Source organism: Barbus barbus, assembly GCF_936440315.1.
Source record: "Barbus barbus genome assembly, chromosome: 3".
In the NCBI taxonomy this organism is placed as follows: domain Eukaryota; kingdom Metazoa; phylum Chordata; class Actinopteri; order Cypriniformes; family Cyprinidae; genus Barbus; species Barbus barbus.
Window position 1 is genome coordinate 21,604,804 of NC_136731.1, and position 20,217 is coordinate 21,625,020.

A 20,217-nucleotide genomic window follows, 5' to 3' on the forward strand; every position below is an offset into this window, starting at 1 on the left:
CAGTTTAAACATTGTTCATTTTGTTCATCCCAGACCTGCTGCTTTTGTTTAAACTCCTTACGTTTATTTTCAACAAGTCCAGGATTTGAGTCATTACTGCAGGATGGCGCGATGTGCCCGTCCTCGCCGCACTTGAAACAGTACCCTGGCCAGGGTTTCCTTGTGAGTTTTGACTCTGAGTTTTCCTCAGCAGAGGTCTTGGGGTTGGACTTTAGTTTCTTACTCTGTTTAGCATGAGTCTGTCCTGAGTTAGTATTTAGGGATGCTTTCAGGGAAGCCATCTGTGCTTGTAGCTTTGCAATTTGCTTTTCAAGCTTATGTGTTTCAGTGCAGGGTGCTCTGTTTACAGAGGCGGTCATGTCAGTATCAGTGGCATAATCTTCTACTATGTGGATATTTGCCTGTGCTTTGGCTTTAGGGAAGCCTAGGTGGTGCTTCATCCGGTTGGACTTAGCAGCCCAACGGTCCTCCTCAGTGCGCAACAAAAGCAGCAACTCAGAAAATGAGGGTGGATCCTTCTTCTTCTGCTCGAGCTGAAGACTGGTGATTAAGGCATTATTCCAGCAGCCTCTACAAAACTGCTTCAGTAACTGGAGTTCAGACTCACTGGCCGCAATGCCGCCTCTTTTCACCACTTTACTCAAGACAGTTTGCAGTCGTTGCAAATAGCTAGAATGTTTCTCGCCTGAATTCTGGTTGGTGTTCAAGAACCGTGCAAAAAGCTCATCTCCATCATCAACAGTATCATATGCTGAGTCAAGAAGGCGTAAGTAGTCATGAGGAGATGCTTGTGGCCCAAGATGCTTCACAATGTGGGCAGCAGGTGGAAGAAGGCTTTCCACTATCTTTCGAACTGTGTGCTTTTCAGACACAGCTGTGTCTGTAAGAAGGAACTCAAGGTTGCTGCGCCATGTTTCATAGTCAGAATCAGAAGATGGACAGGGAAGTTTCCCAGAGAAAGGCCTTAGCTTAACACGATCTTGAACCTGAGGAGCGCAGGCACTGTTTTTGATAACATGCTCAACCACTACTTTCTGGACTTCAGGAGTGGTGAGCTGTTCAGGACCTAATTGAAAGGTCTGTGTCCTGTGTGAGGCCAATGTCTCAGCATTAACAGTGACTGGACGTGAATCAAATTCATGTAAGTTGGGCAAATCACTGTCTATTTGTAAGAGGAGTTGAGATTCAGGAGATAGTGGTTCAAATCGGGCTTCATCATTAGTGGCCTGCGAGTGCTGGGTAGCAACTGGTGTGGGCTTCTTTTTAGTAGATCTCTGAATTTTAGCCAGCTCATCTAGCAAAAGTTTTTCAAAGTCTGTGCCACTTAGTTTAGCGATACCTTGCAGTTCAGCTAAGTAAGAGTGGGTTAAGCTAGAACTTTTGTCAGCAGCATATAGCTCGGATAGAAGCTGAAGTTGGTGGATAACATCTGGATTACTGCTGGGTCTTTGGCAGGGCAACTTCTCACGCAGAAACTGAATTGGTGCACCTGAGGTAAATTCTACGATGGCTGTGTCTTTAAACTGAGGTTCATCACTAGTTCTCTTAATTGTTCTACTGATAGAACCAAGAGTTCCTAAGTACTCGAAAATATCTTGTCTTCCTCACCCCCAGTCAACCCACCTACTAAGAGTGAATTGGGCACTTTAATATTTTCGGACTGAATTACATCTATACTGTACTAATCATCAGCACAAAATATTTCACAGTAAGTAGTGACCAATGTTTTCAGATAAGATGCAATAAAAGAGTCAATCGTTCAACTTCCAGTTAAAAATAAGCTCCAAACCTCCTGGCTGGCTGGCTCGCCACGTTGTGTGTAGCCCCTTTAGTCCTGGACTAATGACATAAGCACTAACATTTATCTAGGCTCGGGCAAGAGTTGCTTAAGAAGAGTGAATCAGTGAACAATTAACCGATTTATTGCCAAAACAGCAGTGTAACAGACACAGCCATAACTGGGTATAGAAACAAAACGAAGAACTCTTCAAAATAAGAAATAAACAAAAACAAAATCACCAGAAACCCGTTTAAATTGAGTTCTTTGTCCTTGAATATATAGGTCTGAGTCCAAAGAATAGTTCTTCTAACCAGTGTGTGCATAGATTCCAAAAGTGATCAGTTCCTTGAATGAGTGTATGGATTCCAAACAAAAGGGAAGTTTCGCTCCTCGAATGTAGGTACGTTGGGTGCACTAAGTATTCCTACCCGTGTGGGTGAACAAAGTTGATGCTCTTATCTGGTGTTTCGATGGACAAATCAAACCAATCAGGCTCTCTCTATGACGAATCTCGCGGCTGGCCACACCACTTTCACGATCATCACAGTCTCACTGGGCTGGGCTCGCCATCTCCACTTCTTCTGATACCTCAAAAAAAAAACAATCTACACAAAGCATAGAAAAATAAATGTTCTGTTCTTAACATGAGACCTCATTAACATATTTTCTGTCTTTCAAAGTACAATCAGTGTAACCACTTACTATAGATACACTTAGATTACATAAGCAATTGTGTGTGGTTTTTTTTTTTTTTATAAAACATGTGCTTCCAAAATAAAATGAATTACATAAATTAAACAACAAAGATGTTAACATCACTAACACAGTGGTTTAGATTTGTTCTTCTCTAAAATATCTCTTTTAAATGTTTCACATTACCATGAAATTAAATTGCGTTATTCCCTTTTACCTTATTCAAAATAGCATGTACAGCTCAAAATAAATACACTTGTAATGCATCTGCTGTATAACCCCTTTACAATCGCTATTTTGCTTGAACAAGTCACTCAGATCCATTATGCAGCACCAGCAGGTCGCCTCTAACATTAAACCTGGCATGCATGAAAGTAAGAGTGCACATTGTCGTAAACGACATTGATTGATCTCATAACTATGATACTACATACCAAAGTTGGTTTAAACATCGAATTCTCGGATACTCCGATTGGTTTTGTAAGGAAAATGTCTTTTTAAACAAGCATACACCACCACTTTATCCCATTTAGAAGCTAGCCAGAACAGAAATAGCAAAATCCGGTTCATTTACCGGAGATTAACCAAAGTTGACCAACAGTGCTTCATTCAGTGTTCAAGTGGAATCTAAGTAGTAACAACTTAGCAATTAAATTTAATGATGAAACTCAGTATTTAAAGCTAATTTGCTGTAGTTTAATACAAAAACCCATGAGCTCATCCGCATACACGTTTCTGGAAGAATCTTCGACAGGAAAATTGTGATTCTTGCTTGCTCTACGCTCCACTCTACTAGGAGGAGTAGAGCGTCCCTCTGTAGGAAATTACATTATACTACCTCTGACTTAGTATCCCTAATTTTATAGGGGTTACATATCTATCTATCTATTTAAATTTAATTTAAGTTTTTCCACGTAATCTACATTTTATTTTTGCTTTATTTCATTTTATTGTTTATTTCAGTTTTTTTTTTCAATAATTTCAGTTTTAGTTAAAGACAACAACACTTGTTTCAACATGAATGTGAATAAATGAAGACACAATTAAAATTTTTAGCCGAACTATCCTTCTAAAATAGGGCAACATATAAAGTATAATCTACACGTACACACATTGTCACATGACCTGGGCAACTGCTTGGCTGGGCAGTAAGAGAGATAGGAGAGACTGTGTGTGTGTGTGTGCGCGCCTACTTAACCATATTTTGGGGACAAATTTGTACCCAAAAGATAGGTAAACCTGACAAAATCTCCAAAAACCTCCCTTTGGGGACGTCCTCATTTGTAAAACGGGTTTAAAAATAAACTAAACTAAAAAAAAAATATTTGAAATTGTAAAAATTCAGAAAGTCTCCTGTGAGGGCTAAGTTTAGGTGTAGGGTAGGTGTAGGGCAATAGCACATATAGTTTGTACAGTATAAAAACCATTACGCCTATGGGATGTCCCCATTTAGATAGCTAAGTAAACATGTGTGTTTGTGTGTGTGTGTGGGTTGTTAAAGCTAAAGAGCCGAAGCGTGTGCAGGTGGTCACAAATTTCAATGAGGGAGTAATGTGATGTAATTCAGACACAGATAGACTGTTCTGGACAGCGCGGCTGCGAGAGCAGGCCCAGGGGACAGAACGTGATTGAGAAAGAGCACAGAAAAGAATAATGTATCTGTACATCGTCATTGTCCTTTTCAGTACACATCCCTCAGGTCTACAGTCGCTATGACAGCCACACTAACACAGCATAATGAGTCCTAATGCAACTCAAGGTATTTTTAAACTCACAAATTCACACATAATCAAATGCACACATGCTAGTGGCATCCGTGGCTGTTTATATCAGTGCAGCTTGCTAAAGCAAACATCGCTAGTTGTATTGCTCATACTTAGGGGTAGTGATTTGAAGAACCATTTAAAGGGATAGTTCACCCAAAAAAGAAATTCTGTCATCATTTTACTCACTCTCATGTTGTTCTAAACCTCTATGACTTTCTTCTATTTAACGCAAAAGACAACCAAACAGGGGTGTGTTTCCCTAAAGCAACTATGGTCACAAGTTCTGTCATTACCAATAGAGTTCAGTGGAACTAATGACCATAGTTGGTTTTGGGAAACGCACCCCAGTTTGTGTGACCACTGACTTTCTTTGCATGAGAAAAAATACTGAAACATTTCTCAGAGTTTCTTCTTTTTTAGTTTTTTTTTTGTTTGTTTTTTCTGTGAACTATTCCTTTAATTCCCCTTTTATTTTTATTTTTTGCCAATAAAAATTAATAATGAGCAAAAATAACTTGAGCAAAAAAACAAGCAAAAACTCATAGATACAACTTGTTAAACTAGTGCTATTTGGTGTGCTATTTTTTTAAAAGAGCATTTAGACTTTTTAGACTTATTTTTAGAGACCAGAAAAACATAACCATTTCCTGACATCATTTAATCCCACTCATATGTTGTTCCAAATCCTTACAATTTTCTTTTTACTGCAGAACACAAAGGAATAGAAAGTAGAATAAAAAGTCAGTCATGCAGGTTTGGAATGACAGGAGGGGGAGTGAATGATGACAGAATATTAATTTTAGTTGAACTAAGCCAGTAGGAAACCACCCAGAATAACTTGGCAACAGTGTAGTAAAGTGCTAAAAGCCTCTCCGAGCACCCTAGCAACTGTTTAGCAATGGTTTGACGTATTTATGGGATCAAAATTGTCCCCATAATGTAGATGTATTTAAATTTCATGCATTACAAGAACATCACAAGTGTCCTAATAAATCAGATAGCTATATACACATAAGAAACACTATTTAATAAATAAATGTGCAAATTGTAAAAGAAAAAATATGTGAGAATAGAAAATATCATTAGCTTATTTTGAAAATCATTACACCTATGGAAAGTCCTTGTAACGATAGGAGTAGCAACATTTGTGTGTCCTGGAATTGAGTGCTGAAATATGGGAAGGCTTTTTGTACAGTAAGCCTATGTATTTGTGGGTGGATTTGGATACAGTATGTGTGTTTTGAAGGATGTGCATGTTATTGAGGTGAGTCTATCTGTGTGTGTTTGTGTGTATGTGTACGTGGAATAAACATAGCACATGTTTCTGTCTTGCTGCTAACCCCTTGCTGTTCAGGACACAATCTGGGAGCCCTTCTAGTCTTTATCAGATTAATCCTAATTCTCATTTCACAGGAATAACCTTTGACCCTTCACCTTTTTCATCCCTCTCTCTGCTTCCAAGCACACAGCAACACTTCCAACCACCTTTAACCGTCTTTCTCTCTTTCTTGCTTGCATTCAGATGCACAAAACGGCAGCATTTTACACCTACCTTTCTTTCTACATCTGTCTCTCTCTTAAAAACACACTGACTCTCATCCACATGCTTAACACACTCGCTGACGTAAATAAATAAGCGCACAACGACCCATTCAGCTTTGAAGAGGATGCCCATTGCCACACAGCACTTTGTACCTGCCAGTAACAGGTGTAGGATTCAATTAAGCAGCATGTTCTCAGCAGTGAGGCCAGACAGTTAGACGCCAGGGCGGGAAGGCCTAGAGGAGCCCTGACTCTCACACAAACGCACACACACCTGACTACACGCAGTAGTGGATGTAGTACATTTTCCTCCTCCATTTCTAGATTCTGCCTTACCCAAAGCTGCTTTCCACCTTCATTTTTTACTTTCAAGTATTGTCTATAAAGATTGTGAATAATTATTTCTGAGTTAAATAATTCAGGGTGGCCATCCTGCTGGAGAGATTTCTGAGTAATGTGACAGTTGCATTGCCTCAGATGTTTTTTCTTAGTTTCAGAAAGTGTGTGTGAGACAATGTGTTTTGTCATATGGCATTAATGTGAAACGCTTAGCTTAGAATTTTATTTTGTTCATGTTGAGGTCATGTCTGATTTTTGATCAGGACTTTGCTCTCTTCCCAGAGGAACGTTTTCTGCTCTTTTTTCATGCCTCATGAGACTTAATTGAGTTTTCTGATTTATATCAACTTGTCTTGAATGTTTCTACTAAAATTGGAAGTGGAGGTATTGAGAAATATTGGAGTTGATATAGAGTTCGTACCTGATTGCTATATCTGATATTGCAGACAGAGGAAAGTTTTATTTCAGAGAGGTCACATTTTCATTGCTCAGGAGACTGATTAGGGATAGTTTACCCAAAACTGAAACTGGGATAGAGATAGTTACAAAATTTATGACTAACTTTCATCTGTGTAACATTAAAGATGATAATTTGAGATTTGAATGTATGTATTGTTTTGTAAAAGTTGAAACCCCAAACAGATGTTTCCATTTCATCTAATTGCTTTCTAGGAGAGACAAGTGAGAGATGTTTATTTCCAGAGGGTAGTTAATAGCAATAGTGATTATGAAACAAGTGTAATTTGAATGAAAGTTCTGTGTATAGGTAAATATTTGAGTGATAAAAAACTCATTAGCGCTATGAATGGAAGCACATGGAAGCCCAGCCCGGTTGGGTTTATTTAGTGTTTCATAGAGGTGGAGGTGCTAATTCACTTCTTACTCAGGTTTTAAAAACAGTAGGGAATTGGTTTCAGTCCTGGGTAAGTGTAACTTACAAGGACATTGTTTTTGCAGTGAACACCACAAGATATCAAGGTGACAGCGGTTTAGTGACCTCAGCTTGGTGTTGATTGACAAGGATAATTGCACACTCTATGTTGGCCATTTTTCCAATAGTTTCGTAGGACTGTGTTATAAAAAAATCTTGTTTTAGTACAAGAATGAGTTAGAGCCCAGTACACAGTAGGGAACTGAGCTGCAAGAGTGCACAGGTCATGTTTAATGAATTCTCCCTGGTCACACTGTGTGTGTGTGTGCGGGAGTGTGAGTTTCTGTGGAATGAAAAGTCCCACACATATACTCGTTCCTATCTCAAGCCTCTGTAATTATCATATTCACTAAAATAAACCCTTCTTTACATCCCTAATAGCATCAGGAAATAGAGAGCTCTAGTCTACAAGGACTTTGACAGACAGAGCCATAGTCTTTATCTTAAATTAGGGCACGCTGAGCTGTTTGTGGACAGCAATCAATTCAGCGTTTGTGGGCGAGCTGCTTATATCGCCCTCCATGCAGTTGATCAGACACTTGGACAGCTTCCGGGAGCTTTTCTAAGCGTAACCTAGATTACAGCTCCTTGCATTAATACTGCATAAAGAAAGCTTTAACCCTGTGACACGGTGTGGAGTTTTCAGCCCGGGGTGCGAGGCTCAAACATTACTTCCTCCATGGATTTACGCTATATAGAAACAGTCCGTCCTAGCCTGTTCTGTTTAGTGAATGTACATGTGACTGTTTGGAGAAAGCGAGTGCTTGTGTGTGTCTGGTGGTGTGTTGCATTTGTCCCAATTTCTTTTGAAACTCAGGGTGCTCGTTCTTTGTTTTATAGGTCACCCATATAGAGCGGGTCAATACAGTGTGTTGCCGTTCATCTCAGGAAGGCACTGCCTCCCTGTTCTTAGATGAGTCTATTAATATCATTTAGTTCAGAGATGGTGTTTGTCTTTGCATGATGGGAGATTTGTTTATTCCTCTTCTGCATTTTTTTCAGTGACAAATGATATAAGTAGTCTAAATGAGTATGTAAGAGGATTGTCTCTGTACTTGTTGAGAAATTCTCTGACTGAGTCTCTCATAACCAAACCTGTAGAGAAACAGTGGAATTTAGACTACTTTGCTGCCCAAAGCAAGCTGGTTTATGCTGGTTAGTGCTAGTGTTAAGATAAACACAGTCATTCTGTTTAACTGCAGAACTTTGCTGGTGGAGCTAGATGACCATTATGTTTTTGATTGGTAAAATGGTTGAGTTACTAAAACAGGTCATAATCTCTTAAAGGGTTACTCCGCCCCAAAATGAAAATTTTGTAATTAATCACTTACCCCCACGTCGTTCCAAACCCGTAAAAGCTTCGTTCATCTTCGGAACAAAATGTAAGATATTTTGGATGAAAACCGGGAGCTTGTGACTGTCCCATTGACTTCCAAGTAAATAACACTGTCAAGGCCCAGAAAAGTATGAAAGACATCATCAGAATAGTCCATCTGCCATCAGTGGTTCAACCGTAATGTTATGAAGCTACGAGACTACTTTTTGTACGTAAAGAAAACAAAAATAATGACTTTATTCAACAATTTGTCTCCCACATAACCATTTTGGAGAGTATCCATTGGACACAAACAGCGTATGCTGTTCTGTGTCAGCCGCACCACACGGAATAACGCTACGCCAAAATGGTGCTACGGTGACGAGGAGGAGACAAATTGTTGAATAAAGTCTTTTTTTTTCTTTGTGTACAAAAAGTATTCTCGTAGCTTCATAACGTTACAGTTGAACCACTGATGGCAGATGGACTGTTTATTATACTGGTTTTATCTGTAGGGCATTTCTAGGGAGAGTTAGTGCTTATTTCTTCTTCTTTATTATGAAGGAATTTTTACGGCTCCTTCAGGATGAAGACTGCACTTGATAGGTTCATAACTCTTGATAGGTTCATAACCAATCTTAACCTGAAGGGATTTCTATAGCTATCGACCAAATTATAACAATTATCTCTAATATGGTGTTCATAGATGTGTGTCTCTGTGTGCTTGTGTATCATTTACTAATTACAAAAAGTCTTTCAGTTTGGCTTCACTCATTTTTGGCGTATATGTGTGTGTATGTAGCAACAGTAAGTACTGGCTGTCTGGGACACAGAGAAAGCAGACATCATCAGCACTATGCCGTCACAGGGGACAGCTGTGAGCATAAGTGGATGGCGAGGACATCTCGGGTTGTTGGAGGGGACCTGGGGAAAGCAAGTGGGGTTCCCTTCCAGGAACTTCGAGCTGCATCCGGAGACGCTTTGGGAACGCCTTCAGCGTGACCATGCTCTGAATATTATGTGCAATCAGTCCGAAGGAGGGCGAGGCGTCACGGGCGGGGTGACGTCACGACCAGGAAGTATAAAAGCACGTGCGGCGGAGCCGGCTTCAGCTTCAAGTCACGAAGCAAGCACGGGCAGGGATGCCGGAAGTGTGGCTATGAGACGCAGCATCTCGTTCCCTTCAGAGAACCATGGTTACATACGTAACCTGAGACGTTCCCTTCCAGGAACTTCGAGCTGCGTCCGGAGACGCTTTGGGAACGAGATACCAACGCCGCCAGACTGACAAGTCCCTGCCTGGTGTCAGGATGCGAGGACGGATGAGCCTGGCGTGGCTCGGATGTCGAGGTTATAGAACCTGGCGAAAGTCAGGGGTGTGGACCACACAGCAGCATTGCAGATGTCCTGAACTGGGACACCTGCCCAGAGGGCCTTGGATGCCGCCACACCTCGGGTCGAGTGCAGTCTGACTCCCAGCGGCGGGGGACGCTCAGAGGCCTCGTATGCCAGAAAGATGGCATCCACTATCCACCTGCTAAGAGTGGGCTTCGTAGCAGGAAGACCCCTCTTAGGGCGACCATAGCACACAAGCAGTTGGTCCGATTTCCTCCACAGGGATGTCCGAAAGCGGTCTTAATGGTGAGGAGTCTCTCAGTTATCTCCTCAATAGGCTCGAAAGGTGCCCTGCACAGAGCCTCCAGAACCACAGCCAGGTCCCACGTGGGGACGCGGGAGCGTACCGGCGGCCTCAGCCTCAGCGCACCGTGGAGGAAACGTGTAACTAGGGGGTGTCTACCCACTGACTGGCCACTAATAGGGGCGTGGTATGACGAAATAGCTGCCACGTAGACCTTAATAGTAGAATTGGTTAACCCTGCGGAGAAACGGGCCTGCAGGAACTCCAGTGCTGTACCAACTGGGCAGTTGACTGGGTCGAGCTGGCGGTCCCCACACCAAGAAGTGAAGAGCCTCCACTTCAAGGCGTACAGTTTCCTCGTGGAGGGAGCTCTGGATTGGAGGATGGTCTCGACAACCTTGGTTGACAGACCGGAAGCTATGAGCTGTGCCCCCTCAGAGGCCACACCCACAGATTCCACAACTCCGGGCGAGGGTGCACAATGGTGCCCCTGGCCTGTGAGAGGAGATCTCTCCTGACTGGAACCCGCCACGGGGTGCCGTCGAGGAGAGAAATCAGGTCCGAGAACCATACTCAGCCCAGCCAGAACGGTGCTACTAACAGTAGACTGACCTCGTCCCGGCGCACTCTCGCCAGAACTCCCGAGAGCAGAGCGATCGGGGGAAAAGCGTACAGACGAAGCCTCGGCCAAGTCTGTACCATAGCGTCCAGTCCCAGAGGAGCTGGAGGAGCTAGAGAGAACCAGAGGGGACATTGTGCTGACTCTCGAGTTGCAAAGAGGTCCACCTGTGCCTGGCCAAAAACTCTCCAAATCTGCTTCACCACCTCGGGGTGAAGCATCCATTCCCTGGGCCTCGGCCCCTGTCTCGACAGGACATCTGCTCCCACATTAAGATGCCCAGGAATGTGCACAGCTCTCAGTGATAGGAGCTTGCCCTGGGACCACACAAGGATCTGGTGTGCCAGCTTGTACAAGGGGCGCGACCGCAGACCTCCTTGGTGGTTGATGTAAGAGACCACTGCCGTGCTGTCGGTGCGCACCAGCACGTGGAGATCTCTTAGGTCTGGGAGGAAGTGCTTGAGTGCACGGAACACAGCTAGGATCACTAGCCAGTTGATATATCACGTCAGGTGGCGACCACTCCACAGACCGCGGGCAGGGTGGCCACTCATGACCGCACCCCAACCAGTGAGGGAGGCGTCCGTCGCAAGCGACACGCGGCGACAAGGAGCTCCCAGCACCGGGCCCTGAGACAAGAACTAAGGTTTCCTCCACATGTCTAAGGCACGAATACAGCGGTGTGACACTTTGACAGCGCGGAGCGGATTTCCCCTCAGGGAAACCCCCTTGGTCTTGAGCCACCACTGTAGGGATCTCATGTACAGCAGGCCGAACGGGATCACGTTGGACGCAGCTGCCATAAGCCCAAGCAGCCTCTGCCACTGCTTGACAGTGAGTGACTGGCCCTCTCGTACTCTCGTGACTGCAGTGAGGATCGACTCGATCCGAGCAGGGGACAACCGTGCCCGCATCGTGGTCGAATCCCACACCACACCTAGATAAGTGGTTCTCTGAGCTGGAGAAAGCACACTTTTCCTGGCGTTTAGTCTTAACCCCAAGTCTTTCATGTGGGCGAGAACGACATCTCGATGCCGAATCTCCAATCTGAACGAGGATCAACCAATCGTCGATATAATTCAGTATGCGGATGCCCTGAAGCCGCAACGGGGCCAGTGCCGCATCCACACACTTGGTGAAAGTGCGGGGTGAGAGTGCTAGGCCGAAGGGAAGAACCCGATACTGGTACGCTTTGCCCCCGAAAGCGAACATCAGGAACTTCCTGTGAGAAAGAAGGATGGAGACATGGAAGTAGGCATCTGTGAGATCTATCGTGACAAACCAGTCCTCGGACCTGATTTCAGACACGACCTGCTTGACAGTAAGCATCTTGAACTTCAGTTTTCTGACTGAGCGGTTCAGTAGACGCAAATCTAGTATGGGCCTCAGCCCTCCATCCTTCTTTAGAACAATGAAGTATCGGCTGTAGAAGCCGGTCTGGGTGCCGTGAGGAGGAACCAACTCGATGGCTTCCTTCCTTAGCAAAGTAACGACTTCCTGTTCCAGAACCAGAGCCTGCTCGGGGCGGACCGCAGTCATAACAACCCCGTTGAACGGTATAATAAAGGCGGCCAGACCGCTGTCTCGAAGTGGCGTACCGGAAGGAGACGCGAGGTCTGGCTGCTGAGGCGAGTTTCTCGGCTCCGCTGCGCTCACGGGCGGAAAGACCTGAGATGAACACTCGCTGGGACCAGCTGCGCCCTGGAACAGCGGCAGGGTTGGCAGACAAGTCCCTGGAGGGCACTGAGGTGAGGCGGTCACCGTGTGCCGCGGTGTAAGCCGCTCCACCCCAGTAGGGGTCGCCCTCCACGGTCCTGGGACTCGCCCGTCAGGACCTTTTTGCCGAGGACCTCTTGGCCGAAATGACAGCCCTCAGATCTGCCTTCGGCCGCGAAGTCCCCGGCGCAGAGCGCCGCTGGTCTCAGCTTCTCTGCGGGGGAGCACGAGAAGCGACGCTTTGCTTTTGTGTATCCCTCCGCAAGGAGCTGGTATGCGGAGGACGCTGCGCCCGCCCAGCAGCCCCCTGCCGCATACCCTCTGCCCACTTAAAAAAAGATGTTGTACGCAGAGGCTTAGTGGGCAGCGCAGGAGCCTTCAAAGACAATGCCGTCGAGGGAGACAGATAGCTCGCAAGCGTCTGCTCGACTGGCAGCATCGCCCTGTACCCGCGCTCATTCAATTCCCTAACGTTGCCATAATAATCAGCGGAGGGAATGAATGGTTGGGACGAAAAAGGTTTCACCCATGATCTCGACACCTCGGTGAAAACGGAAGGCTCCTGTGTAGAGGTGGCGGCCGCGAGCGCAGAAAAAGCTTATCCAAACGGCTAGTCTGCGGCTCAGATGCTCTCTTGGGGGACCAGCTGATGTCAAGCTTGGCCACTGCCCGAGTAACCACCTCTAAAAGCTCCTCATACTGGGGCGAAAGAGGCGGCGAAACCTCGTGAACGCTCGTCACATCAACCTCCTCGGAGAAAGAAAGACGCGGCGTCGAGCCCTCGTCTCGGGGGGAAGAGACCGCTTCCAAACGAGAGACGGGGTGCCAGATCTGGCGGATACGGTAGGAGATAAGGACATACCCGTCTCACTCTCACCAGCCAGATCAGCCTGCGAGCCCCACGAGTACAGCCGCCGCAGAAGCGTGACCGAAACCGCGCAGAGAGCTCGTGAAGGCTCCCTCCTCGAAGAGAGCCCTCCGGGTGCGGAGTGTAAGCAGCGACAGCCGCTCGTAATGAGGGCAGCTGGCTCCCTCAAGAGCCGATTTCGTGTGCTCCGCACCCAGGCAGACCACACACAGATCGTGTGTGTCCCCACTTGTGATGTAGTGAGGGCAAGGACGCACACACAATCTGAAGCGTGGCCTGGAACTATCGCCTTTTTCCTCTTTTTTCCTTTTGCCCTCAGGTTTTGGCATTATTGCTATACTGCTTTATTTCTTTGGACAGACAACAATAAATAGGACTGACACACATGGAGCGCTTTGCTGAATGACAGAAAGCTGAAGCCGGCTCCGCCGCACGTGCTTTTATACTTCCTGGTCGTGACGTCACCCCGCCCGTGACGCCTCGCCCTCCTTCGGACTGATTGCACATAATATTCAGAGCATTGTCATGCTGAAGGCGTTCCCAAAGCGTCTCCGGGCGCAGCTCGAAGTTCCTGGAAGGGAACCCCACTTGCTTTCTCCAAGTCCCCTCCAACAACCCGAGATGTCCTCGCCATCCACTTATGCTCACAGCTGTCCCCTGTGACGGCATAGTGCTGATGATGTCTGCTTTCTCTTTCCATCGACACCTCTAGCTCCCCTTCCGCATACCCCCAGCAGTAGATATATTCTCGCAGGTCCCCATGCCCTCTCAGTCTGGGAGTGAGAAACTGCGTCAGCCAGCTAATTCACACCAATCCCAGGTGAATGACCTCCTTCAGAGTCAAGAGATAGAGACTGGTGTGTGTATGAGTGTGTGTGTCTTGATCAAGTACTCCTAGCAGATAAAAGTTGAGCACTGCAGTTGTTTTCATACATGACTGGTATCCTAACATCCATCCTTATTCAACATTAAGCACAAAAATACATTTTGACATTACAGCAGTGCTTTGTGGACGAAACAAATACCAACATTGGTAACACTTTATTTAGATAGTCCACTTTAGACATTCTACTAACAGTAAGTAACTTTGCAACTACATGTCAACTAGCAGTCATTAGAGTATTAGTAGACTGTCTGCTTAATATCTTCTAACACTTTATTTTGATGGGTCCACAACATACAACTTACTAACTATTAGAAACTTTGCAAGTATATGTCAACTTATTCTACTAACACTAAACCTAACCTAGCAGTGTACTCTGAGAGTTAGTAGACATGTAGCTGCAAGTTAATGAGAATTAGTTGACATGTAGTTACAAAGTTACTTATAGTTAATAGAATGTCTAAAGTGGACTATCGAAATAAAGTGTAAGCCCAACTTTATATAGAGACCTCTCAAATGGCACACTTATTGTGGACTTGTGGTATTGTGGCACGCATGAGTTCCCTAGAAATAATAGGGTATCCCATTGGTCATTTTAAGGTCATCATGAGTGCTCCCTTTGTGGTAGCTAGGTGCCCTCAATGCATACATTTGCAGAGCCCGTATGTGCTGATGTGGACTTCCCAGAGGACTATTACCCAACAGGTCATATGTTCACATGTATACTCGAAGGAGGACAGCGGGTACCATTTGGGACAGGGCCGTTGATGTAAGAAAACCCTGCTGGAAATTCAGTTCCATGCCACCTGAAGGTGGTCAAGCTGGTTTGCTGCTGAAATAAAATGGTCTACCACAGGGGCGCAAAACTCAGTTCCTAGAGGGCCACAGCCCTGCAGAGTTTAGTTCCAACCCTGCTTCAACACATGTAGGCTGTGTCCAAATTCAGGGTCTGCATCCTTCGGAGTACTCATTTGAAGGATGTTACGTCACAGCGCCGCGACGAAGGCTGTCCAAATTCGTAGGATCCTTCAAATGCGGCCCATAAATACGTCCTCCTTTTCCCCGAATTGGAAGGATGGGTGTGGTGGATCCTTTCCCGTCCTACCTATCCCATAATTCTTTTCGGCAGAGCGTAATGGCGGACGAAGCGAGCGGTAGCGGAGTGGGAGAGGAGTTTCTCTGACAAAACAAGCTAAAGTTTATGCTTCGGCTCAATGAATTTGTAGGAGAAATTAGTAGAATACTTAAAAACAAATAAAAATAGGCTATAATGGCTTACCTGGATGTGACTGTCTTGTAGTCTGATATAAAAAACTCTCCGACAACGAGCAAAGAAAGTATTTAATTTATTTAATTGCTTTATTTCTTCCAAAAGAATTAAAATGAGGAGAATAACTCTTTGTTTGTCCATTTTCCCGCTTCTTGCTTGGCGCTGTCACGGTTGCTAGGCGACAGGATATGAGCAACGGGTAAGGGAGGGAACTGAAAGAAGGGTAGGCTGTCCAAATTCACAAACACCGACTTCCGGGTTTTGCGGACGTCGGAGGATCCCTCCTCCTTTAACCGGGTAGGAAGGATCCTAAGGAGGATGCAGACCCTGAATTTGGACACAGCCGTAGTTTTCAAATAAACCTGGAGGACTTGATTAGCTGGATCAGGTGTGCTTAATTAAGGTTAAAGCTAAACTCTGCAGGCCTGTGGCCCTCCAGGAACTGAGTTTTGCACCCCTGGTCTACTATGTGTAACATGCTTGTCTGCGATAGACTTCCAAGTTGAAACCAGATCCATTAAGGTGATGGTGCATTTGTTAAATCACTTTTTCCCAAATCTGGTCCTAGGGTACTCCCAATATTGCACATTTTTTAATGTCTCTACAGTCTAATACACCTAATTTAACTCATCAGCTTGTTAGTAGAGACTCCAAGACCTAAAAGGGGTGTGTTAAATAAGGGAGACTGACAAAATGCATACGGTTGGGGATACTCCAGGACTAGGGTTGGAAAATGTTGTGCTGAATATCTAGACCAGTTTCGACCAGCTAAAGACCAACTTGGTCCAGCTTGAACAACTTGAAATCAGTTAGCATTAAAACCTGGTTTCCCTGCTGGTTTGAGGAACATGGTAACTGGTTCTCTGCAATTCCAAAATGGTCTACCAGCTCTGACCAATTTGACCAAGATGCTTGAACCAGGTACATCAGTTGGAAGTCCAGCGGACAAATGATCTATGCCAGCTCAGGCATAGTTAATGCAGTTAATGAACATAAACGATCAGTCAATCTAGAAACAATGTAAAATTAGTTAGCATCAGAAGCTGGTGATTTTCCAGCAGGGAAGTTGAAATGGGGCAGGGTTTAAAAAATGATTCCCAGCAATATATGAGCACCAGCAGCCAGGATTGTGTCATCTCCCCTCACCAGCCTCTAGTCCAGTGTGCAGATACTTGACTAATGAACATTAACACTCTTTCATTAGAAGAATGGTCATTTATCTCATGTCCTCTCTCCCATTTCTCTCTCCCTCTCTCTTCCTCTTTCTTGCTGCCACATTATCTTTCATGTTATCGTCCCTTACGGCCTCCCACCAATTCCCCTTCTTTCTTTATCCTCCATCTCTCCATTTGTCTTCCCATCAAATTTCTCCTGTTTTTAATCCTATCACACCATCGTTCTGTGCATTCTTGCTGTCCCCTCCTTGTTATTTCATCTCTCCCTCTCTTTCTCTCTCTTTCTCTTTCTTTCTCTCTTTTTCTCCCACATCTCCAGTCTTTGTATGTCCTGGGACTCTATTAAGGGTGCAGGCAGCAAGTTTGCTGCAGGAGGCGGAGCATCAGTCAGGGGCATGGTGTAAGGATCCCCTCCAGTCTGGTGACCGTCTTTACGTCATGCCCTGGACTCCATACCGCACAGACATGCTATACGAGTATGCTTCATGGGAAGACTTCAAGCAGAATCGAGCCACGACCACTTACAAGTGAGTGAGGACCACAGCTTGGGTCTAGAACCAGTAACCATCCCTGAGTACAATCTACAAAATAATCATTTTTAAAAACTTAGAATTAACAGGGTTTTTTGTGTATATGCTTCTTGAGTTCTTATAAAGGCTTCTTGAGTTTCTTTTTAATGTTAAATTAAAGATTCTGCAGATTAGCATACTGATTTTAGGCAGGTATATAAGAGTGTAGAATCCTAATTTACTTTCAGATCATATTGTTTCTAAAATGTAGTAGAAATTATTGAGAGTTACAATTATAGCAAGTTATCTCAAGTATCACACTCTTCTCCCACAGACTGCCAAATCGTGTGGATGGAACAGGCTTTGTCGTGTATGATGGTGCTGTTTTTTACAACAAGGAACGCACACGCAATATTGTGAAATACGATTTGCGCACACGTATCAAGAGTGGAGAAGCCATAGTGAATAATGCCAACTATCATGACACCTCACCGTACCGCTGGGGGGGGAAGTCTGATATTGACCTCGCAGTGGATGAAAACGGTTTATGGGTCATCTACGCTACCGAGGCCAACAATGGACGACTTGTGGTCAGCCAGGTCAGTGTTCACTGAAATGTGTAATTTAAAGCTATTGAATTTCAGCTGAGATCAGATCGGAATTTTGGTTACATTTTAAGGATCTCCATTTTCCAGAACTGTGCAGTAATCAAGTTATTTTGTTGTATCATATGAACACAATCGAAATCCGAACCCTTTACTCTTGCTATCTTTTAGGTTAACCCCTACACTCTGCGCTTCGAGGGAACCTGGGAGACGAGCTTTGATAAGCGACTGGCATCCAATGCGTTTATGGCGTGTGGTGTTCTATATGCTGTCCGCTCTGTTTATCAGGATGACGACAGCGAAGCAGGTGGAGATCTGGTGCTGTATGCATACAACACCAACCGAGCACGGGAAGAGCCTGTCCACATTCCCTTCCCCAACCCCTACCAGTATGTGTCCTCTGTGGATTACAACCCACGAGACAATCAAATTTATGTCTGGAATAACTACAATGTGCTGCGTTACCCCCTAGAGTTTGGCCCACCGGATCCCACTGCTGGTAAGTGACAGAGAAAGAGTTAAATCAGTGGGAGATGGAGGCTAACAGACAGTTTGATCTATTAAGTGTCAACGTTCTGTTAGTGTTCCCCTCTGTGTCTTCAATACATTGTCTTTATGGTTTAATTAGCAGTGGTCATTGGCATTTTGTCAGATCAGAAAAAGATTTCTAATCAATTATTCATTCTCATCTTCTTGCCACGAACATTCTCTGTCTGTCTCTCTCTCTCTCTCTCTCTCTCTCTCTCTCTCTCTCTCTCTCTCTCTCTTTCTGTTTCTGTTTCTCCTCCTGTATTTTGCTCTATCCAGTTCTCAGGGGAATTGTGGGAATGTATAGTCATTTGAGCCCTGCACGGGCCTAAAATATAGGCTCCGGCCCTGGCCCGAGACGCTCAGGCCCTAGCCCAGCCCGTGTCCGACAGCTTATCAGAATTACCGGCCCGAGTCCGACCCGAGCCCGTCTTTTTTTTTTCCCTTCTCCCAAAACAGCTTATACTGTTTCGGCTATTAAAATACTTCAGTTTTGTATGAAATGGCAAAGTGATTGTATTTCGTTAATACAATCACTTTGCCAAGTTTATTTAGAAAAACGTTTGGAGCATTTTTTTATTTGTTAAATGTATGTTTTTTTGTTTTTTAAAGTAACGACCAAGCTGCCAGCGGCAGACAGTAAGTTGATCATAGCCTATGTTTGATAAATTTAGCCTTCTCAAATTATCACGACTTGTCTAAAATTAAATCTATAGTTATAAAACAGCTCCACAATGTTAGTTTAAAGGCTTAACCTAGGTTAATGTGCACTGATGCATATCCAGTCGTTTGTGCGGAGAGTGCAAGCTGAAGCGCGCTTTACAGGACATGGACGCGCCAGATCGATCACTTGCATTGGAAACATTTCAAATAGGCCTACGCTCATTTTTGCTCATAAAGGTAAGAGTAATAGGCTTCATTGTTCGGAACTGTAAAGGGCCTACTTTTATTTGTGTGCACTCAAAATATAAACAAAGCATGCAATAAAGACATTAAGACAGTTTCAGTTTTGAGCAGGAGCGCTTCTGAAAAACTCTAAAGGCACATCCAACGAGGAGACGGCGACTCAGGATCATCATCAAATGCATGGATGATCCAAAATGCAGCTTTTCCCGAAGCATTGGGAACTTTTATTAGTAACCACACTCCAAATTCTCCCTGATGCTCTGCATGGTCAACTGTCACTTGTATGCTAATGTGTGCGAATATGTGTTGCGTATTGCATAGGCGATGTGTAATATTTATAATATAATCAGTATTTCATACAGTCGCCATGTGTGCTCTGCGCATAATATGGGCACAATTAAAGGAGAGAAGCTAAATGAGCCCGAGTCTGACCCGAGCCCGGCCCGAATGGCTTGCAGACCTCTAATAATCATGCATTAAAGACTAGCAAATGTTCCTGCTTCTTTACTTATCTTCTTACCAACTTTCTCATATTCCTTTTGCAAGACACATCAAACGTTTAGATTTTCCTTTCTTCTGTTTTGTCTTCTTTTTTTCATCTTTGTCAAACATCCGCCGACATTCTCGCTGACTCTGTAGGTGTTCTGAATCTGCTTCTCTGCCTCTTATGCTCTTGTTGCCTCGGTTTCAATTTTCTTTGCATTCCCGTCTGTCCTTCTCTCTTGCTCTCAGGTCCACTCATCCCCACTCAGATGAGCAGCAGCACCACCACCGCAGCCAGACCTGTCACTTCTAGCTCCATCCCCTCAACCATGCGACCTCTGCCCCCAACTGCTCACCCAATAGGGGCCATCAACAAGGCACCAGACCTGCGACCTATCACCGCCACTGTGCCGGTGACTCACAGACCCCTGCGTGTCCCACCACAGGGTCCCGAGCTCCAAGTATGCGAAGCCAGAGTAGCCCGAGGGGTGCAGTGGCCTGCCACCCAGAGGGGGGAGACTGTAGATAGGCCATGCCCTAAAGGATCACTGGGTGAGTGACGATGATGGTGTGACTGTTTAATGAAAATAATGATTTTGACTTGAGAAATTCAATAAAAAATGTCCTGTCTACTGATAACTGCACAGATA

General features: G+C 44.7%; 1 protein-coding gene across 1 annotated transcript in view; it reads left to right on the forward strand.

Annotated features, from left to right (window-relative positions):
* The window catches only part of LOC306846466 (adhesion G protein-coupled receptor L1-like), a gene marked incomplete at both ends in the record, with an annotated part of 117,947 nt that overhangs the window by 65,136 nt on the left and 32,594 nt on the right, over nt 1-20,217 (forward strand). The window contains 4 exons of the mRNA XM_079379886.1: nt 16,856-17,063; nt 17,380-17,644; nt 17,822-18,149; nt 19,817-20,119. Coding sequence (XP_079236012.1) covers nt 16,856-17,063; nt 17,380-17,644; nt 17,822-18,149; nt 19,817-20,119 — 1,104 coding nt within the window. The remainder of the gene's footprint in view (nt 1-16,855; nt 17,064-17,379; nt 17,645-17,821; nt 18,150-19,816; nt 20,120-20,217) is intronic.